Source organism: Pelodiscus sinensis, chromosome 1 (assembly GCF_052426305.1).
Source record: "Pelodiscus sinensis isolate ZL-2025 chromosome 1, ASM5242630v1, whole genome shotgun sequence".
In the NCBI taxonomy this organism is placed as follows: domain Eukaryota; kingdom Metazoa; phylum Chordata; order Testudines; family Trionychidae; genus Pelodiscus; species Pelodiscus sinensis.
The window spans coordinates 345,016,592-345,040,067 of record NC_143052.1 but is presented as its reverse complement, the minus strand read 5'-3'; the positions used below and the strand labels follow the sequence as shown (position 1 = coordinate 345,040,067).

The 23,476-nt window shown below is 39.8% G+C and overlaps 1 protein-coding gene across 3 annotated transcripts in view; it reads left to right on the top strand.

Moving 5' to 3' along the window:
* Positions 1-23,476, top strand: part of C2CD3 (C2 domain containing 3 centriole elongation regulator) — an 84,417-nt gene that overhangs the window by 51,624 nt on the left and 9,317 nt on the right. The window contains exons 26-33 of one of the 3 annotated variants that reach the window (XM_075919585.2): positions 919-983; positions 4,967-5,172; positions 5,925-6,049; positions 7,191-7,355; positions 8,251-8,453; positions 12,814-13,879; positions 15,230-15,347; positions 16,117-18,342. In XM_075919585.2, coding sequence (XP_075775700.2) covers positions 919-983; positions 4,967-5,172; positions 5,925-6,049; positions 7,191-7,355; positions 8,251-8,453; positions 12,814-13,879; positions 15,230-15,347; positions 16,117-16,131 — 1,963 coding nt within the window. In that variant the 3' untranslated portion in view covers positions 16,132-18,342. Of the gene's footprint in view, positions 1-918; positions 984-4,966; positions 5,173-5,924; positions 6,050-7,190; positions 7,356-8,250; positions 8,454-12,813; positions 13,880-15,229; positions 15,348-16,116; positions 18,343-23,476 lie in introns of those variants that run through there. The other 2 variants (XM_075919584.2, XM_075919583.2) reach the window with 2 other exon arrangements.

Here is a 23,476-nt window from a genome sequence, read left to right as displayed (position 1 = left end):
AGGTCTTCAAATTAAACCTGACACAGTTGTCATTAGGATTTTCTAAGCTGAAAGAAGTCAACTGTCATTAATTGATGAATAAAATATCTTTATGGTGTTGTAGCTGTGTCGATCCCAAGATATTAGAGAGAGAAGGTGGATGAGGTTGATTGGACCTACTTCTCCTACTGAGAGAGACAAGTTTACACAGAGCTTTCTGGGTAAATTCATCTTGCTCACCAACTGAAGTGGGTCAAATAAAAACTATTACCTCACACACATTGTGTCTCAATAACTAATATGTAGCATGTTAGGCACTAATTTGTTGGTCATAGACTGAGTGGAAATTACTCCAGTGATAGCACACAGGCAGGTCTGGCAGCTAGATAGTTTTTATATTGCAGAGACCAATCATTCAAACACTGATAGCTGCAGTTACAAGTTTATTTTCTAAAGTTATTTGTGCTCATAGCCAATCTTGAATACTAAAAGTATTCCACATGACCTGAAAATGCCTTGGTAAGTAAGGAATTTTGTGTTGTCACAATTTTTGGGAGGATTTGGGAGGTTTTTTGAAGAAATTAGGGTACAGTGTTTTAGGTGACCATCTTAGTCTTGATTAAAAGTTTGCTATCATAGTGTTTGATAGTATTTTCAGTTATCTTTTTTTCTCTGTTTTCACTATCCTAAAAAAAATTTAGAATAGGAGAGAAATAAAACTTATCCTACTCTTGGATAAGCAGAATACAAGCCCATGTGGCAGTAATTATGCACAGTGCACTGATTTCCCGCCTTTTTCCCCCACCTTACTCAGAGAATACTTTTCTTTAGGTAGGCAAAATGTTATTGAAATCCCAGAGAAAAGTTATTGAAATGCCTTGTTAGCTTCTGAAAAATGTTATTCTTCTCCATAACAGATTATGATTTTATTCTTAATAGGCTATCCAAAGAACTTCTGCTGGATCCGCAGCAAACTCTGGTCTTCAAAGTGTGGCATAAAGCAGGTAAACCACCATGATGCAACACCAAGAAGAATGCTTATCATACATCCCTGGCTTCTGTGCATGCAGTGGGTAGTTTGGTTCTTTCCAACAGAAGCAGCCCCATATGCAGGGGGCCTCACTCTTGAGATGCAGGTGGGAAATTAGCCCCAGCCAGCCAAGGCATGGGGGAGGGAGGCTCACGCAGCATGCCATTTCTGCCTTTCCCTCAGCTGGCTGCAGCACACTTACTTGGGAGATCAAAAGGGGTGCGTTTGCACCCTTGCAGTCCACATTTACAAAAAAAAGCACACACACTCCCACAGAAATTCCTGTGTACAGGCCTGAGAAGGAGATAAGAATTTCAAATACATTAGTGGACTCTGTTGGGATTATACTAGCTAATCCATCCCATTCATTTCCTGTCTTGCAAATGCCCTTGTAGCTGTGAGGAGCTTTTAGCTAGTTTTTACTTAAGTTGAGGTTTCAAATCTTGCTTCACACTCATTTTAAACTGATAGGCTGCGTCTAGATTGGCATGATTTTCCGGAAATGCTTTTAACGGAAAAGTTTTCCGTTAAAAGAATTTTTGGAATAGAGCGTCTTGATTGGCACGGACGCTCTTCCGCAAAAGTACTTTTTGCGGAAAACCGTCCGTGCCAATCTAGACGCGCTTTTCCGCAAAAAAGCCCCGATCGCCATTTTCGCGATCGGGGCTTTTTTGCGGAAAACAAATCAGAGCTGTCTACACTGGCCCTTTTGCACAAAAGCTTTGCGCAAAAGGGACTTTTGCCTGAACGGGAGCAGAATAGTATTTCTGCAAGAAGCACTGATTTCAGACAGTAGGAAGTCAGTGCTTTTGCAGAAATTCAAGTGGCCAGTGTAGACAGCTGGCAAGTTTTTCCGGAAAAGCGGCTGATTTTCCGGAAAAACTGGCCAGTCTAGACACAGCCATAGAATTTTACACAACAGATTTTCCTGAAGAGGGCAAAAGAATGTTCTGCTATCGCCTACACACCATCATCCAATGTCTCTTGCTGTCAGCAGAGGCAGTTATCATCCTATTAATTTATGGCATTCAATCCCATTTCTTCCCAGTGCCTTATTTTAGGCTTTTTCATAGACCTTCCCCATATCCTTAAGAAAGCATGGAAGGCCAGATTCTTACCAGCTCCTATAAGTGCCAGTCCCATCTTCAGTCAGCCTAAGAGCTCTAAACTCAGCAAACCACAAATCCTTACAAGTCCAAGCCATTCCAACAGGAGAAATCTTTGTGTAATATTCCCTGATGTACTTCTTACAGGCATTATTTAAAATAGAATCTGATTTGCTGATAAAGATTACAAGCCCTGTCAGAAGGTAGGCTACTTTTATTCTCTGCTACAGCTACTCATGGCTGGATCCTTTGCTAGTTATTACCAAATGTCACCAAATAATTTTATAACCATATGAATATATTTTTAAAATGAAGTTATAGCCAAAATTGCATTTATCAGGACAGAAGAAGGCCATAGGCCTTGTGCATAGCAACATAACTAAGTCTGTAAGTATAGGTAAAGTGGATACATCCTGTTTGTTGTTACAATGGTAGAGGTACTCACTGTCCCTATTATTCTTTGATCATGTAATTGTTAAACTAGATCCTCCATTGTTTAATTGCTACATAACAAATGCAAATTCAAAAAATATGCTGTGGTTTTGGGCAGTTAGCTGTATTTTACTTTATTTTTTCCAATTTCTGACTCAAAATACCAATTTTTAAAAATATATTAAAGTTTAGCTAACTAATTTTTGCCACAGAAACTTTTATTCTGAGTCTATAAGATGTCTATTAGTGTGATAGACTTCTGCTCTATTGTTTAAAAAAATCCATTAGCCATTGACACAATCTCTGTTGGAAGTTTTTTGCAAAAAGAACAACTTGAACATCTGGAGTAATCCAAACAATGTCTCCTTTTGTCTTTGCTGGTAGGATTGTTTGTTCCTGTACCTGCTGACATATGTGCAGGAGAGAGCAAACAAGCTATTGCAATAAACATAATAGTGTAACAGTGATCACACATAGGCATTTTAAAAATTCTTCGAAAATGAAAAGGGAATATTTTGGTAAATAAAAACAAACTAAATCCTTGATCCAGAGGAAGGTCATGGAGCTCTACAAATTGGCTTTAGGTTTTTTTGGTTGTTTTTTTTTTTTTGTCCAACTCTCTTGGTTTTCCGTTTCTTCCCCTGCTTTTTTATTTTTCCCTTAAACTGTTCAAGCTATCAGTGCCTCTTGCATCACTAGCCTTTCTGAAATCTTGGTTCATAAGTGTATAGGCCTTCGTGTAATATCAGAGGTGAAATGAAGGCATTGTCTGCGTAAGCATGAGTTAAGGCCTTCGGTTACTTTAAATCTTACACTGATCTAAGTGCTGGTAATATCAACAACTGCAGTAGCAATAATGAGTTTTAGCAAGTAAGGGAAAGAGAGGAGAACTGGTTGTAAAATGCATTTGTGATTTTTTTCAAGTCTAAACATGTCTCTAACTAATGACTAGAGATCTTGAACGTTAAGTTCGTGGGTATATTATTTGGTATTTTAAACCTATACTCATACCTCTACTTATTTCCTTAAATTTTTGGAAGCTCTGTGATTCCTTGGTAGACTGTTGCGGTGTCCTATAGCATCATACCAGCTGTTGCTACCTGGAGTGAAGTAGATATGCTCAGACCTACAACTTCCATATTGCTAACCAGCTGTGTTACTTGCAGCCTTAATACACTTTTGTATAAACAAATCATTTTTAGATGTTTTGGAACTGTGGCATTCTGAGTGATACTGTTAGCCCACAAGAGAATTAAATCTGGGATGGAGTAGGAAGGCTGGATTTTCTTTAGGACTGCAAGACCCCTATAGATGTACCTAGACTTTCTGCCAGGCAGAGAAAGGGTTTATAAGTGCAATAGCAGTTTTTGTGTAATCCTTAATACATTGGGTCCTTCACCTTATCTATTTTAATTTCTTTATTATTGCTGCTACTTTGAACAAGATAAATATTTAATAGAATAATTAACATTACTATTAAACTAGAGAGAAGGAGAATTATTATAGCCTCCAGCTGCCTCTCTAACTGTTCCTGTTGGATGTGCCCGCTCCCACTCAAAACCAATCTCTCCAGAACTGAATTCCTGTTTGGCAGTTTTTTGGTCTCTGTTCTCTATCACTGTCACCAGCTCAACTAATCTTCCTGTCTCCCAGGCTCATAGCTTTGGTTTAATCCTGGAATATATTCTCCTTCCCCTTTAAAAGCGATTTCTTCCTCCTCACCATAATCTGCACCTGTCCCGTCTCTCTGTCCCTAGCACTAAAACTGCATGGGTGGGCCCGGGTCACTTTCTTTTTCATTATTGTAACCTGCCTTCTGACCACGCTACTTATGTGCTCAGACTTTTACATTTTAGCCAAAATTCACTTTCTTCTCTGATCATTCCATTCATGTTGTTACCTCCTCATATGCCTTCCTTGTCTTTCTGTTTTTAGGAACATCATATTCAGGCTCTTTTGTCCTCAACTCTAAGGCTTTATGTAATCTTACTGCCACATAATGTCTCTGACATTTCTCCCTCCATTCATCCCTATGATGTTGTCTTATATTACAGCTTCTTCTTTTCCTTCTTCACCATCTTGGTTTCATGTCTGCACTCCTACTCCCTCCTGCATTAGAAGCATTTTCCCTTTTCTTATCCAGCAGAAAACCTGTCTCCTCCTTGAACCCTTCCTAAAATCCCACTTGTTAGGAGTATTATTTCTGCGCAGTTCTCAGATTCCATAATCCCTACTCTCTTTTTATCTGAACTTGTCCTTTACCTTTTAGATGTTCTCTGCTTTCGATCTGCTTTGAGTTTTGCTCTTTAAAGTTGTGTAAAGTTTCAGGACTGTTTGTTTGATTGTTTTAAAGTGTGCAGATGTTACACTTGCATGCCTTAGTTTTAACTGCCTGTTTTACACTTTTCTTTTCCCACAGAAGTTGAACGAGTGATAGGATTTGCAACCGTGGATCTCTCACCCCTTCTTTCTGGCTTCCAATTAGTCTGTGGGTGGTACAATATTACGGACTTAAGTGGACAATGCAGAGGGCAGATTAAAGTTGCTATTTCCCCTCTTGAAAGTATAATTCATCTCAAAGAAGTAAGGCAGGCAAGGATTCGAACCAAAGCACCAGGTTCATCAGTATGTACTCCAGATTCTTTCTATTCCCTAGTCTGGTTTAGTTGCTAATAACCCACAGTGAATTTTCTGGATTCACAAAATGAAAAATTAACTATATACAACAGATTGGCAGAAATGTGTAGTGGATTGAGCATGGAGCTACAAGTGTTGGAAATTCCTGAATTCTCGATTTTAAAATGTATTTATTTATTACAACATATTTACCTATAGACCAGATCCCCATTATTCTAGGAGTTTTATATCAGAGAAATACCTGCCTGACAGCTTGGAATGTAAGAGAAAGACACACCTGTATGCAGTTATTACATGTTACAATAAGATTACTATATACTAAAAACATAATTTTTCTCTCTTTTTCAGTTTTCCTATCTGTGTATTTGATAGCACTCTGTATATAGTCAGTTTTACTGTTTCCCCTGCATGATCATTTAATCAGTTTCCCCTATTGTTTGTGTGGATCTTTTTCACACAGCAACAGTGGGACCAGACTTTTTTTTTTTTTTTTTTTTTTTTTTTTTTTTTTTTTTTTTAAGATTTGTCTGTAAAATCATAAAAAATGGCAGGGGGACTTGGTGCTATAACTTGGCTTTTTATCTAATGTTTATAAAAACAGTTACAATTTTAAGTTTGCTTGTTCCCTTTGGTCAATGTTTGTAAAGTGGTTTGACAATATAAAGCAGTATACAACACTGAAGTGTATACTGTTGGTTAGTTCAGAGAAGTCTCACGTTTATTTATTCTTCTTGTGGCAGATTCCTGCCCACAGTCCTTTTTCCTTCGAAGCAAGGACCTTTTATACTGCATTTCCCAACTATGTTACAAGATACCCTGGACAACTGTTGAGTACTTCATCAAAGGATTTTACTACTCAGGAGCGGTAAGAAAACTGATAAAAGAATATCTCTGGAATAAAATAAGAAGAGTAAATATTTTTTTCGTAGCTTGAAAATTTTATCCCACACCTACCAGCCCAAATTCTGAGTCTACTGACCCAGATTAAATATACCTGTGATGCCACTCCTCTCGCTCCAGATCCATGCCCATGCGATTTAAGGAGTTAAAACACTTGTGTGCAGAACTTGTGTTTAATATTAAGATTGTCAATCAACTTTCTAATAAACATATTTTTGAGTGACTGTTCCAAAAGATGCTAATCTCCTCATGTCCTGATAACCACTCCTTGCCACAACGTCACAGCCTGTCTCCATTGGGGCACCCTGCTGCTTCTTTCACTCCCAGTACCCTGCCCAGATATAATGTAATATCACTGCCAATACTGGCTGTTGTTTTCCTCTGCTCTGCTTAGTGGGATTTGGGGAAGAGATGCGTGTGTATGATATCCCTGTGTATTTTGTCGTATTTCTTTTTGTGGTTACCAAATAAGGGGTGGAGAGGTATGCCCATATTGCACATCCCTGAGACCAGCTTTGATAAATACCCTGCAGTAGTTTCTGCCTACTCTTATTGAAAACAAGTGCTTATGGGAGCATCGTTTTTGTTCATTGCTGACAGTAATAGTAACTACAGCTCAAATGAGCAATATGTGCAAAAGATAATTAGTTCGTGGCTTGTTTGGAGTGTGTGGAAGTTAATCCTTCTACATAAAACCTAGAAGCAGTTAGGCAATATTTTATTAGTTCTGTGTGTTAAAGTTTGCAAAGAACATCAGCACTAGCATATAGTGTTCTTTCTTCATCTGAACAATCGGTAGTTCGGCTCCAGACCAGTCATTGTAAACTGGCACTTCTGTACTTTGGCTGGCTGCAACTTCTGTGTTAAAATGGAGGGTGCCTGCAATCTACTCTGTTATAATGCAAATTGGGTGCAGTTCTTTGGCTCTCTGTAAATTACTAGTGTTATTTTTGCCAAATTGTATATGCTCTGGCTTAATCCAGTAACACTTTTTTAATAATGCAGAAGGTGTGTTTTTAACAAGCTTTGATATTTTTAATTGGCAGATCTTTAATTGGTAGAGGTATCATTCTGGTGCGTGCTTATAAATATGTACCCATTTTTAGCAGAATTAGTCCCACGGAGACATGGACACCTCGTCATGAAGAGCACATGCAAAATGTCCGCAGATTTCATGAATCCCTGCAGCAGGTGGAAGGGAATGCACAAAAGGCTGGAAGAGTAGATTCCCTATCACATTCATCACGTACTTCACTTCTAAGTGCTCTGAGGTAAAGCAAACCCATGGTTCCCAATGTGGTATATGGATTAGATTCAGTATATCTTGAAATTCTGCAATTCTTGCAACCTTTAAAATAAACTAAAATAAATATAGTAATCTTATGAAACTGAGTGTTGGTGGTATAGTAGTGTAATATAATAGCAATACTAAAACAAGACTAGATTAATGAGGATTGGTACAGGTTAGATTTGAGGAGCTTCAGCAGAGCTGAGAAGCCCCAGGACTGGAATAGCAGCAGTGTTTGTTAATCAAGACTGAATACTTAGCACTAGCCATCTCTATCACCTGTAACTTAATTTATTCTGTTAGGGTATGTCTACACTTGCACCCTAGTTCGAACTAGGGATACAAATATAGGCATTTGGATTTAAATTTCCCACACTTCATTAGCATGATCTCGCCAGCGCGCTAGTTCAAATCACAGCTGATTCAAACCAGGAAGTGCACGCCGGGACATGGTAGTTTGAACCAAAGCCCTTGGTTCAAACTAACGTTACTCCTCATTTTTGTGTGCCGGCGAGATCATGCTAATGAAGTGCAGGATATTTAAATCCCCGTTTCATTAGCAATTTCGAATGCCTGCATTTGCATCCCTAGTTCGAACTAGGGTGCAAGTGTAGACATACCCTTACAAAGCTGTTTGAGAGGAAAACGAACAAACCTTGTAAACATTTTGATCACACACACATTTCAAAGCATGTAATGAGTTTCCCTTTGTTCTTTTCCTGTTTGGCACAGAGACAATCATTTCTAGGCTGGGATCTTATGAATGAAATTTTTGGCTGGACAATAGTTTTGTAGTCTAGTTCTAAACCTTAGGAAAAGGTTAATTAGATGAGTATTTATGTATTATTAATCCTTATGTTCTCTTGCATGGCTTCCAGAAAAAACTTGACTGAACTAGATGAGATTCAGAGATACTTCAATCAGAAATTAACCGGCTCTTTCCCTACCATTGACTGTGGCAGCACATCAAAGCAGGATGGGGATTGCCTAGAGTTTAGGACCAGAACGGTAGATCCTGATAGACACCATCTTTTGGAAAAATCCAGTCACTTGGTGTCTCAAGTCAGCATGCTGATAAATGGTAAGAAGTTACCTGGTTTGGAATACTTTACCAAAAGCTACAGAGATTGGGTAATCCCTTATTTTAAGTCCCCACTTCTAGCTCCCAAACTCCTTAAAGATAAGAAAAAATTGCATCAGAAGACCAACCTCTAACAGACAAATAATTGATGTTTGTCCCTGGGGAAGTTGATCCATTTTTTAGTGGCTGTGTCGAAGTTTTAGCTGACAAGCCTAGTAAGTAAAATGTGTAAATATAGCAATAGAAAGGTGGGATTAAGTAGTAGTTTGTGATTGGTTTCTATCCTGTTAGTTACATTCTAGCCTACCTAAATTTCTCCATGTAATTCCACATTTATCTGTTTGTTCTTCACTAGTGTAGAAGGAAGAACAGCAAAATAGAGAATAGATTTCAGGAAGGCAGATTTTAGTAAACTCAGAGAGCTGGTAGGTAAGTCCCATGGGAAGCAAGACTAAGAGGAAAAACAACTGAAGAGAGTTGGCAGGTTTTCAAAGGGACATTATTAAGGGTTCAAAAGCAAACTATTCTGCTATGTAGGAAGATAAAAGTATGGCAAAAGACTGCCTTGGCTTAACCAGGAGATCTTGCATGATCTAAAAATCAAAAAGGAGATCAAATTACAAAGGATGAATATAAGCAAACTACACAGGTATGCAGGGGCAAGATTAGATCGGCAAAGGCACAAAACGAGCTCAAACTAGCTACAGACATAAAAGGGTAACAAGAAGACATTCTATAAACATATTAGAAGCAAGAAGACGACCAAGGACAGGGTAGGCCCACTGCTCAGTGAAGAGGGAGAAACAATAACAGGAAACTTGGAAATGGCAGAGGTGCTTAATGACTTCTTTGTTTCAGTCTTCACCAAGAAGTCTCATGATGAAGGAATGCCTAACATAGTGAAAACTAGTAGAAATGGGGTAGGTTTAGAAGATAAAATAAAATAAAAAACCAAGTTTAAAATTACTTAGAAAAGTTAGATGTCTGCAAGTCACCAGGGCCTGATGAAATGCATCCTGGAATATTCAAGGAGCTGATAGAGGAGGTATCTGAGCCTTTAGCTATCATCTTTGAAAAATCATGGAAGACAGGAGAGATTCTTACACTGCCCATCTATAAAAAGGGAAATAAGAACAACCCAGGAAACTACAGAGCAGTCAGTTTAACTTCTGTGCCAAGAAAGATAATGGAGTGAGTAATTAAGGAATTCATCTGCAAATATCTGGATGAAAATAAGGTGATGATAACAACCAGCATGGATTTGTAAAGAACAAATCATGTCAAACTAATCTTATAGTTTTCTTGGATAGCATAACAAGCCTTGTGGATAAGGGAGAAGCAGTGGACGCAATATACCTAGACATTAGTAAGGCATTTGATACAATCTTGCATGGTTGTCTTATCAATAAACTAGGGAAATACAACTTAGATGGGAATACAATAAGGTGGGTGCATAACCGGCTGGATAACCGTTCTCAGACAGTAATTATTAACGGTGCACAATCATGCTGAAAGGGCATAACAAGTGGGGTTCTGCAGGGGTCAATTTGGGGACCAGTTCTGTTCAATGTCTTCTTTAATGATTTAGATATTGGCATAGAGAGTATGCTTATTAAGTTTGCAGATGATACGAAGCTAGGAGGGGTTGCGACTGCTTTGGAGGATAGGGTCATAATTCAAAATGATCTGGACAAACTAGAGAAATGGTCTGAGGTAAATCGGATGAAGTTCAATAAGAACAAATGCAAAGTACTCCACTTAGGAAGGAACAATCAGTTTCACACATACAGAATGGGAAGGAGTCCTGCAGAAAGGGATCTAGGGATCATAGTGGACTACAGAATGACCGTGTTGCAAAAAAAGCAAACCTGATACTGGGTTAACAGGAGCGTTGTGAGCAAGACATGAGAAGTCATTCTTCTGCTCTAATCTGCACTGATAAGACCTCAAATGGAGTATTGTGTTCAGTTCTGGGTACTCCATTTCAAGAAAGATGTGGAGAAATTGGAGAGGGTCCAGAGCAGAGCAACAAGAATGATTAAAGGTCTAAAGAATATGAGTTATGAGGGAAGACTGAAAGAATTGGGCTTGTTTAGTTTGGAAAGGAGAAGATTGAGAGGGTTTTTCAAGTATTTAAAATGGGACGGAGAAAGAGGGCAGAGACAAATTGTTCTCCTTGGCCTCTGAGGATAGGACAAGAAGCAATGGGCTTAAGCTGAAGCAAAGGAGATTTAGGTTGAACATTAGGAAAAACTTCCTATCAGGGTGGTTAAACACTGGAATAAATTACCTAGGGAGATTGTGGAATCTCCATCTCGGGAGATATTCAGGAGCAGGTTAGATAGACATCTGTCAGGGATGATCTAGATCATAGGTTTTCCAAAACTGGAGGGTGCACCCCCCTGGGGGGGGCATGAAGAAATTTCGGAGGTGGGGGGGTCGTCAACCCAGTCCTCCCTCCCCCCAACAGCTTGGTCTATCCGGTAAAAAAAATTCAGAAAATACCATGTGAAATGTCCGGTATTTTCTGGTTTTCCTGGCTCGAGCATCCGCTGGAAAACAGATCGCAGGTCAGGGTAGAGCGTCCTGGGCAGACTTCAAAATGGCCACCTTAAAAGGACAATGTCTGTTCTGCTCTTAAAAGGGCAACTTTTTTTTTTCTACAACTTTTCCACCTTTTGTTTTACACTAGTCCCAGGAATTAAAAGCACTGCAACTGGTTTTCTGCCCCGGTCAGTTCCTTTTTTTTTTTTTTTTAATCAACAAGTTTTGCTGCTTTTTGGGGGGAATGAGGGTTTCTCAAAAATCAAAAAGCGGGCGTGATGCCAAAAAGTTTGGGAACCACTGATCTAGATGGTACTTGCTCCTATTGTGAGGGTAGGGGACTGGACTCAGTGACCTCTCAAAGTCCCTTCTAGTTCTAGTATTCTATGATTCAGGTGGTGCTGATAAACCTTGTGCCACATTATCTACAGGAGTGGATGTGTTGCAGTAGTGAGTCAAGTGAAATATTTTGCCGTATACTTAATGCCTCCCCTTGGCACTAGCCTTGCTACTCTTTGCCGTTAATTTAATATTAACCTAATCATCTGTGACCATTCTGATCCAGCTCCAGTACATCGTGATTAGCAAGGTGGCTGGTAATCCCAAGTGTCTGTTGTGCTATTTTATAATAAAGTAGTGAGTAGAAGAAAGCAGTATATTCACCTGTCTCCCCTTTAGAATTGGTACTGTGCCTCCATCTCCTGTGTCATCGGGCCATTCCTTCTGGTATACAGTGTATCATCTTGATCTTGACACCACATATTCCTATTCTATAGGCTTTGCCGTCATTATCCTGCTCATCTCAGTGCATGTTTTCTTTGCTTCTTGCCCTCTCTCCTCCATATATCTATCTCAGACTCTCTTTTTACCTTTTTCCCCAGTGCCTCCACCTACTGTCCAGCCTCTCTAAATCTTTCTTTAATTGCGTTGTCTGTCTCCAAAGGCGTTAATTTGACATTTAACCTGGTGGTGAGTTCGCTAAGTAGTAGTGGTCTAATTTGAAAAAGATTTTGATGAAATCAAATACATAGGATCTAGAAACTAAAACTAGATTTCCTTATTATTAAAATAAATTGTAAATGGCCAGGCCATGGCTGTATCACAGGAGGTTATTTATATTTAAACTCCTAAGTCAATCAACCTTTCCTTTCCCCTGCTTCCTACATTATTTAGGTGACACATGCAAGTTTCCTTTCTAATTATTTAAATATATTTATCTTTTGTAACTTCTCAACTGTAAAAAAAAAAAAAAAAAAAATCAACGTTCTTATACCTTTCAGTTGGTAAGAAGAATTAATTGGCAATCATCTTAAGTGGGTTCTCATTTGATTTTTTTAATATAGAAATAGGTAGAAGTATGCAGATCACACTCTTTTTTTCCCATCTTCTGCTTCTGGCCACTGTAGGATTGTGAATTTTGTCTAGACTGGTTTTAAATGTCCCAGCAACGAAGGCTGTTCATTTTCTCTTGGGGACAGTTCTGTTAAAAGGTCTCCCAAGTTGGTGAGTAAAAAAAAATGAGGAAGCCTTTCCCCATAGTCAACTTTTCTGTTCCTCAATTTCATTACACTACTTTTTGATATTTTGCCCTATGACACACTTTTTGATATTTTGCCCTATGAAATTCCTTAACTTTCTCAGCATTTGTGCTTTTCTGACACTTGTGAAGTATTATCAAGTGCCATCTCCTTGCCACTGTCTCTTTGCCACGGCTTTACATCTTTAGTTTTTAATCATTTGTGGCATATGTGGTTATTCACAAGTAGTGCAGCTATTGATGAGAATTGATGTACTGATTCTGTTTATCATCAATCAGATTTGCAGACTGTAACAAAAAATACCAAAGACTCTTCAGATATGTTTCAAGAGAACAGCAATAATTCAGGCACTAAACATGCCCATCATGTTATACCGGATCAAAAGGTGGGAGCAGTAAAAATTGAGATGCACCAAGACCAACCAAGAATGGAATCGCCAAGTGTCCATGTAGATAAACCACCTTTATTCCCCCTGGGAAGGTCTGCATTGGAGAGAGGTATGCTGTATGAATTTCTAGACCAAGCAGTCACTGAAAATGAGCATCCTTTGTCACTGCACCACATCCAAACGGAGGAGGATACACATGCCATCGGGTCCAACAGTGATGAAGAGTATGAAGAGGATGTCATAGAACCAAGGACTCTAAATGAAATAACTACTGTAACGGACAAAACCAGTCCCTGGTCCAGCATTGTATCTGAAGGGGAGCAGGACCCTGACAGCCAGCCAGTAGATTTGAGAAATGAGGACCACTACTCAGTGGTTACTGAATGCTTACCAAGAGGGGAGAGTATAAGAAGTAGCTCTTTGTTCAGTATTCTAGAGGACAACCACCCAAGTATGCCCAGCAGTTCTAGATCCTGTGCCAGTCCCTATATTGAAGAGAATGCTGCATGTCTAGTGAGAAAAGACCTTGAAGGTCTAAATAGTGGTGATGGAACAACCAATTCAGAGCTGTTTCAGCCTAAGCAGTTCTTCAAAATGCATCAATCAGATGTTGGGTTATTAGAAAAAGAGAATGTCAATCAGAATGGAACAGGTGAAGCCCACAAAGCAGAACAAGATAAAGAGTTTCATGCAGCATCTGGAGAGCTATGTGATTTACCAGGCAGTGGAGATTTTGCTGTGGCCAAGTCCATTGCTGTAGAAAGAAAGGAAAAAAGTAGTGAGGATTTAGATGCAGACTATCAAGGTGAGGAAGGAAGTGAGTCTGATGAAGGGATGAATATTCAGAGTCTATCTGCACAATCAGGGTCCACAGCAGATAGCGGGAGCTGCTCTGATGAGCACCATGAAGATCTGCCTGAAGAGTCAGAAAAACCTGTGAAATCTAGTATTGTGTTGTATCCTTTTTGTCTCTTTCAGCAAGTGTAATTTGCATGCTCAAATATATTGAGTGATTCTCTGAGAATGTAATTGGTGATCACCATTGTGATTGGGTTATATTTAAGCGCCTGCTGGTGTAAAACTTAATAGGCAAGTATTCAACCTAACCACAGTGTTAACGCTGAATGGGAACTGATGTATACCGGAACGTGAACACAGGAATCCCATATTGATCTGTTGCTTGTAAGCAAATTAGTGTGTTAGTTAACAGGAGTTTTAGTCCATGTTAATAAAAAACTTAAGTTTCAATTACAGTTGGCAATAAATACGTGAACAATTCCACCCCCACCTGCCTCAACTCCTCCCACTGAAGAGTATCTTCCCAAATACTACATGAAGCAAACTACTTGCAGATTTCTTTAATGGGAAAATTGTGTCTTGAATAATTCTGTTGTGCATAGATTTAACAATAGTCCCCTAATTAAGGGTCATTTTACAAACAGCATGTGTTGTAATGCTGGAGCACAATTGAATGGATTAAGGGCACAATTTTACTTCTAACTTATGTTACTTTTGGAAGTGTGAACATTATGATGTAATTCAAATTTAGTAGTATTAAAGCCAGTGACCCTTTGTGTTCTGATCCCAAGAGACTTCACAACTTGGGCCTGGCTGTTGTTTGAATGGGAGAGCTCCAACAAATACCTAGAAGCTGTAGGAAATGGGGAATCAGTATGTAGCATTCTTTCCTCTTAAACCAGAATACATGGCCAAGCAGCATACTAGAAAGCATTGTTCTGCTGTCAGTCAGATGATAGGTAACAGGATTCCAGACCATCTATGGCCATTAGTTGCCAGGACACTTTGTGTAAGGGTTAGGCATATTAATCTTGGTGCCTTGATCACATTTCATTCTAACTAATTACATCCTGCCAATTTGGTTTTTTCCTTACAGCTCAAACTGAAAGCTATTTTTCACCTCTTGCCAGCAATTGTAATGTTGATGTATGCTATTGCAGCTGCCATGTTAACTTTATTTTAAAAGAGACTTCAATAACGCTTTAATTTAAGAGTTGCCACATTTCAGTAATGGTCAAAGTAATACCTGTATTTCATACATCACTTTTTGTAAAGCATGTTGCATTTGTTTCAGGATAAGGCTTTACAGGAGTGTCATACTGTGTCATCATCTGTGGAGCTATGCAGCAGAGCTGAATGATATAATGTTCAGAGTCTAAAAATAAATAGGATTATTTAGAAATCATAGATCCTTTAGAGCAGCTTTCATGGAACTCCAAATGCATAACTACAGAGTTTTCTATAATTGTACGTACTACAAGGTGTTATTACTTAACAGCTCTGTTCAGACGAGATCCTATTGTTGTTCCTAACTTCTTTCTTCCACCCCAACATTTGGAAGTCTCCCTGAGAATGCTCAATATTTCTTCTTCTTCTTCTTCTTGTCCATCTGCTACAGCTAATAAAGTAAGTATGGTGAACGCTTTTAATCTTTTACTGTTGTATCTAAATTATATCATTCCTCTCAGACAAAATGTTAAATGGAAGTTCCTTCTTCCATCCTTTGGCTTCTAAGTTTTACATAAAAGTTCCCATACCAGTTCTCAAAAAGGGTAGGTATGAACTTTGTTCATGATGTGAACCAGTGAAACCAGTTTCCAGTATTCAGGGCTGTGTTGGCTATAGTATTCCAGCATGTATAGTAGCAGCTATATTTGCTTATGTAGTCATTGGATCTGATTCTCCTGTCACACTGGGGCAAGCCAGGAATAATTCCATTGAAGTCTATAAGATCTGCAGGTGGTCAGCACTTTTCTGTGCCTTAGTAAAAATTTAAGTGTCTAACTTTAAATACCCATCTCTGAACATTTTATCTATAATTACTGCTAACATAATCATACCGCTTAGGTCAAGGGACTCTTGGCTCAACAGGTGTGTTTACAGCAGAGTGCTGTTCTGATCTGCAAGTGTCAGATGGTAGTTCTTCAACTGGCATGGAGGAATCAGTAGAATCTCAGAAGTATTCATAAATCATACAATAAGTTTATTGGGTGCTTTTGCTCTGTGTTAAAAATTCTGTTACAATACTATATTTGCTTCCAGTGTTCTGCTCTGTGGGGGAATAGGGACATTATTACTTTCAGGAAGCTTAAGGGGGTTATTTTTTTAAGGGCACTAAACACTGTTTGCATCTAACAATGAACACAGGAAATCAGTGTTTGTTTCACTGGTGCAGATCTTGGTACTGTAACAGCTGGGCTATTTGCTACCACTCCCCACAGAAGTAATGTGTTCACTCCGCACCCTTTGACCTATGGAAACAAATGCTGTACAGAACATTTACGTAACAAGGAACATCTCGCTCAGGTAAACAGAATAAAAACAGGCAGAACCTAATGGCCTTGAAGTAATGAACTACCTGAAATTAGCAAACATGTTTATAGTATTGTCACTAAACTTGTGATTTGCTGATTTAAGTATTTTTTCTGAATTTTTCTTTCTTTATGTTAGCCAAATTGTGTCTCATTTTTAGGAATAAAATTCTCTTTGCCAGTGCTACAAACGTTGTTTTCCATGAAGTAATTAAAAATTTGACTCCTCTGAAGCTTGCAGATGTTTTTAGCAGTCAGGGATATCCCTTGATTTGACTTTCCATTTCTGTAATTAATAAATTAAATGCAAGCTGTTAGCATTCTGCTACATGCTCTTCTTTTTAATCTACAGAGTAATTCATTCCTGATCATCATATAAATAAATATCAGAGGAACATTTCAGTCATAGGATGTTTCAAGGACTCAAACATTAGAGCTTGTTTGTAATGAATAGGCATATTAATTCCCCTTATTGTTTATCAAGATATGGTTTTGTGTTGTGTGTGCATATTCTGCATGAAACTTGGAAGAATCTTAATGATATTCTGCTCAGAATCCATTCTCAAAACTCTCTAATTTCACTTAGAACTGGATCAGAGATTAGCAGTGAAAAGCTATCTCAAAAAGAACTACTCTTTAACAGTCTGTGTTCACTGCAGAATAAGTCTGGTATTGCTCCTAACCCCTCTCCTATCCAAATATACAGTCTCTCACCCCATTCTGAAGTTGTTTTAAAGGCTGGCGGGGGACGCACTGCTGCTGGTAACCCACCATTTTGCAGTGAGGATGCAAGCTAAATCACTTGAATGCTGTTGATGCTCCAGTGCCTTCCCACAAATACCCTTATTTGCCCAGATGGACAAACAAGTTGTTCCAGGAAAGACTCAGTGGTTCACATTGAGCTCTCCTGGGAAATGCTGGGTGCAAATCAGATAGGGCTGAGGGGATTCCTCTCTTCACAAGATCAGTAAAGCTCTGCAAATTCATGGATATCTGCAGCTCAATTTTGTGGATGTGGATACAAATGTTGTACTTGGAACCCTGCAAATTTGCAGATACCTCCTTTATATCTGTAGGTATTCGCATGCACGGATGTGAGTGAGGATATTTGTGGCTCATTTTTACAGATACAGATGTGGATACAAATTTTGCATCCATGCAGGGCTCTAAGGATTAGACCTTAAGGCAGTAAATTCCTCAGGGGAATGTCATTGGTAATTTAAAAATACATAGAAAGATATCCCCATCTATTACTTCATAAATAAAAAACCCTATTGTTTGAATCTCCTCTCTATCCAGCTACTAAATGAGTAGTTCGTTAGAACATAGACACTTAACCCTGACTGAGTCCTTTCAGGCTCTGCCATTATAGAAATGATGAATAATAATAATTAGAAAGGGTATTAACCAAATAGTCTTGGATTAATAACTTTTCTCACTTGAAACAGTTATTCCAGGAGTATTTTATTATTGGCATTAACAGTTGTATTTCTCAGTGGGGCCCACAGGCTCACCGGGCCTTTAGGCAAAATGCGGGGGAGGGTGGCTCTGCACTTCCAGACATGCTTTGGGCAGAAGGGGCAGGGTTACCCAGAGTGTGCTGGGCTGCCTCCCAGTAGCCTTCAAAGCCCCCAGAGAGAGGGGCCTGGGACTCCAGCTCTTTTGAATCGCCAGGTCCCTGGGCAGTTAAAAAAAACAAATTAAAAAAAAATTGTCCTCTTTACTCCCCCTCTAACCCTCCCCTCCCTCAGCTGGCCTGATATTTCTATATTGCAATAAGCGTGCAGGCTTCAGCTGATTATTCTCAATGCTATATAATCACTTAGCAACAAAAGACCCCTCCCCACAGAACTCACAATCTAGTCAACCAAGAAAAAGGTTTGCGGAAAAGGAGTATTAAACCCATTTTACAGTTTGGGGAGAGAAAGTGAATTGCACAGAGTTGTACAGAAAGTCAGTGGCAGAGATAGGAACTAAACCCAGTTATTTTTCTGGAATCGGGCAACATTTATAAAATATTTACTGTAGGGCAGTGGCTTTCAAAGTTGGGTTGAGGGCCCACCAAGGTAAGCTGCTGACAGGCTCACAACACTTATCATAGAATCATAGAATCATAGGACTGGAAGGGACCTCGAGAGGTCATCGAGTCCAGCCCCCTGCCCTCAAGGCAGGATCAAGCTCCGTCTACACCATCCCTGACAGATGTCTATCTAACCTGTTCTTAAATATCTCCAGAGAGGGAGATTCCACCACCTCCCTTGGCAATTTATTCCAATATTTGACCACCCTGACAGTTAGGAATTTTTTCCTAATGTCCAATCTAAACCTCCCCTGCTGCACTTTAAGCCCATTACTCCTTGTCCTGTCCTCAGAAACCAAGAGGAACAAATTTTCTCCTTCCTCCTTGTGACACCCTTTTAGATATTTGAAAGCCGCTATCATGTCCCCCCTTAATCTTCTTTTTTCCAAACTAAACAAGCCCAGTTCATGAAGCCTGGCTTCATAGGTCATGTTCTCTAAACCTTTAATCATTCTTGTCGCTCTTCTCTGTACCCTTTCCAATTTCTCCACATCTTTCTTGAAATGTGGCGCCCAGAACTGGACACAGTACTCCAGCTGAGGCCTAACTAGTGCAGAGTAGAGCGGCAGAATGACTTCACGAGTTTTGCTTACAACACACCTGTTAATACAACCTAGAATCATATTTGCTTTTTTTGCAACAGCATCACACTGTTGACTCATATTCAACTTGTGGTCCACTATGACCCCTAGATCCCTTTCTGCCATGCTCCTTCCTAGACAGTCGCTTCCCATCTTGTATGTATGGAACTGATTGTTCCTTCCTAAGTGGAGCACTTTGCATTTCTCTCTATTAAACCTCATCCTGTTTACCTCCGACCATTTCTCTAACTTGCTAAGGTCATTCTGAATTATGTCCCTATCCTCCAAAGAAGTCGCAACCCCACCCAGTTTGGTATCATCTGCAAACTTAATAAGCGTACTCTCTATCCCAATATCTACATCATTGATGAAGATATTGAACAGTATGGGTCCCAAAACAGACCCTTGAGGAACTCCACTTGTTATCCCTTTCCAGCAGGATTTAGAACCGTTAACAACCACTCTCTGACTACGGTTATCCAGCCAATTATGCACCCACCTTATCGTGGCCCTATCTAAGTTATATTTGCCTAGTTTATCAATAAGAATATCATGCGAGACCGTATCAAATGCCTTACTAAAGTCTAGGTATAGACTTAAGTAAACAAAGTGTCTGTAGCCAAGGAGCCTCGCAGCTCCCATTGACTAGTTTCTTTAACAGGGAGGATATCAGGTTTATACCATAGAATGTTGGTTGAAGTTTTTAAATGAGGAGTAAAATATACGTTTCTTAGAGAATGTATTTAGCTAGCTTAGTATTTTTCTCAGATTTCCAAAGTCCTGACCCAGTGTTTCTACTCCTACATTTTCCAAACTTTTATCATTTAGTACAAATTTGGGCTCTTAAACATATGAAGGTCCTTGCAGTTAGCAGTAGAGGAAGTACAGTGCAAGTTCAGAACTTGTGAACAGCCTGGGTAAAAACAAACACAATCCAAAGAGTGTGACTAGCCCTCTAGGAATTTGGAATCGGTATAATTAATTCAGTAAGGGATACTTAGGTGGTAGCATGGACTTGTACAGTATGTGGCATGTTTTACAAAATGAATTAATACTGTTTTCTAAATGTGGGTTGAATTCATCTAAAGGTAATTGCGACATTAGAAACAAAGTGGCTTCTGCGTTTTGTGCATACTTGATTTAATATTTAACATTTTTCAATTCTAGGTTTATCTTAATTTTTTTTCATATTCAGCAAACTTCAGATACACAAATCTGAGCTGCAGCTACGGCGCTCTACTGAAGATCAACATGCACATACACACATGTACACACACCCCACCTCTACCTTTTTCTCACATGGACAAATACCCCTTACCAACTTCTGAATAGCTTCTGCCTTCTGTTCCCCCTGAGGGAGCCCACCTTGAGCCACTTGCTTTTTGCTCAGAATAGTGGTGCAGGGGAGTAGATGAGCAAAGTGGGGGACTTGACTGTCAACATGGAAGGAGGCACATGCACTTTAGGAAGAGCTCATCCCAGGACAAGTTTTTGATCTTTACTGAGTAAAGGCTGCAGTTCAGGTTTCAGCCTTCTTCCGCTCTGTCCCAACATAGTATGAACTGATCGATGTCATAGGTGGAGGTGAAAGTGGGCCAGTACAGCATATGGATAAGTGGCTGCCGATACCGGCCTACACACAGCTGATGTTAAAGCACTGCTGTAAATTTAACGTCACTGCTCCTTTTGCAAGCCACCCTGACTGCTGACTTGGGGGGGGGGGGGGCCGAGAGGGGCAGTGACATTAAACTGCTGCCACAATAGCACTGCCAGGTCCTACCAGCAGGGCCCCCAACGGGCAGGACAAAAGGGGTAGCTGCCCTGGGATTTGGCAGTTTAAAAGGGCTGAAGGGCCAGCTGGGGGAGGCTGGCCAGGGTGAAAGGAAGGATATGAAAAAAGGTTTCAAAACTCTAACCATGTAACAGTTAAAAATCCTAGCGATTACACAGTTAACCATTTTTGTCTGAGTGGGACTAAAGAGGGAAGGGAAGGTGGGGGGGAAGTCAATAAGGAAAAGTTATTTACTTGTTCCAATAATATAAGAACTAGTGGCCACCAAATGAAACTAATGGGCAGCAGGTTTAAAACAAATAAAAGGAGTTCATCTTCATACAGCACATAGTCAATCTGTGGAACTCCTTGCCTGAGGAGGTTGTGAAGGCTAGGACTATAACAGGGTTTAAAAGAGAACTAGATAAATTCATGGAGGTTAGGTCCATAAATGGCTATTAGCAGGGCTTGACGATCGTGACGAAAACTACTCACCAGGCCCGCACTACGCATGCGTGAACCACCGGTAAACAGGGCGACCGGCTGAAATCTACTCGCCATGGGCGAGTAGATAAGCGGATTTGTCGAGCCCTGGCTATTCGCCAGTATAGATAAGGAATGGTGTCCCTAGCCTCTGTTTGTCAGAGGGTGGAGATGGATGGCAGGAGAGAGATCGCTTGATCAGTACCTGTTCGATTTACTCCTTCTGGGACACCTGGCACTGGCCACTGTCGGCAGACAGGGTACTGGGCTGGATGGACCTTTGGTCTGACCCAGTATGGCCATTCTTATGTTCTTAAGAACTGTTTTCACTCCTCTATTAATGGAAGAGTGTGAACCAGCTGCCAAACTCACTGAACCCAGCGTACGTCATGTTTTCAGAGTTCTCTCTTATCCAGAACTCTGACATTTAAATAGTCTGAGCTGCCAGGTTTGAATAAAATGTTCATAGAGCTGTTCACTTGACGTCTATCCCTGGCAACAGTCATTACATAATCCTGAGTTCATCTGCAGGGTCCTAGCAAATCAGGCCAGTTCTATCAGAGGAAAATCAAACCATGATCTTTTTATACATGAGTCTCTTTTCTCCTACTATCTTGAAAATTAAAGTGTCCACTAATAAGGCTGTGCCTCAGGTTCTCACAGGTCACGTGTGATTTTATTGGCTCAAACATCTAGAAAGAGGAAACCAGGGCAGGTGTCACCCAACATTCAGGCCATGAACTTAACTGGCACAGGCAGTTTCTCTGGCCAGGAATGGAGTAAACATGATGTGGTTTCAAGTGTATGCTCTGGAAACTATGCAGGAGGATAAAATTATTTTTAAAGGGGACTCATAATTTTGATGTTATAAAAGTACATACCTCATCTATATGCCTGTTATCCCAGAGAGTTCCATGAAGTTAAACCACCCTGCTTAATCTAATACTTAAACTTGCAGTTTACTGTCAGTTGAGAACATCTTTTCTGAGTCCTTCGTTTCTTAGGATTTGAGTCAGATCTGCAGACATATAGCCACAGAAATGGGACTTCTTCATCCGAGAGTCGCAGTAGTAGCCTCTGCACCAAAACTGTACCTATGACAGAATGTATATATCTGATGCATCTCAGAAAGGGCAAAATGTGACCAAAATGTGGGGAGAGTGTTTTGCCCTGTCCAGCAGTAGTTTACATACTTCTCACTGATATTCAAATCCCAATCCCAATATAGTCCATATACTCTAATAGTAATAGAAATGTAGCCACGTTAGTCTGGTGTAGCTGAAGCAAAATGCAGGACTATGTAGCACTTTAAAGACTAACAAGATGGTTTATTAGATGATGAGCTTTCGTGGGCCAGACCCACTTCCCCCCACGAAAGCTCATCATCTAATAAACCATCTTGTTAGTCTTTAAAGTGCTACATAGTCCTGCATTTTGCTTCATATACTAACAAACACAAGTTAATCACAGCCCATGCATAATCCAGTAGGGAATGGTCAGCCTACATATAATTTCTGTCGTTCTTAAGCTCTGTGCTCACTTGGGCAATTTTAGTCTATCAATGACTTGTCTTAAATGTGACAAAGGTTAGCAGTCTTGTGTGACCTGTGGCATCTTGCACTGTGTTTCTCTGCTGAGGCAGCTACCTCTCCTAGGTGATGGCATGTCAGTTGAAAGGCCTGTTTGTGACATGCCTTTTACTTCAGCACACAGATCTTGTGAACCTGACCATTACATGATGGATGCATGTGACAGGATGCCTGAAGTGGCTCACAAACGAGAGTATCTCAGGGCAGACTCTTACATACCAGGGCTCAAATCCCAAACTGTTTGTGTGTTGAATACTTAGATTTCACCAATCAAGGATCAAGTGTAAACTTACAGTTTCAGTGCAAATACTTTTATAGTTACCGAGCATATATTAAATATTACCTTATAACATGGGGTACAGACTTCATAAATGAGATTACTACATGAAACCGCCTACAAGTATTTCATAAAGTCTAAACACACACGCATAATATCTGGCTTCCAGCTATGAATTTATCAGTGTTCAGTTAGGCATATGTAATATTGAGAGACTGCAATGTAGAGTGTCTAGGCTGATTACAACAGAGAGAGTTCCTCCCAACTGTTTGTCAAGCACTTGAGTTGAATATTAATACAGGTTGAACCTCTCTAATCCAGCACTCTCTGGTTCAGCAAAATCCTTGGCCTGGCATGATTTTAGTTAGCCGCATGTCCATTTATGGGTTTGGCCAAGTTTCTTGTGGTCCCATAAAGTTTGTTTACATACACAGTCCTGGCTG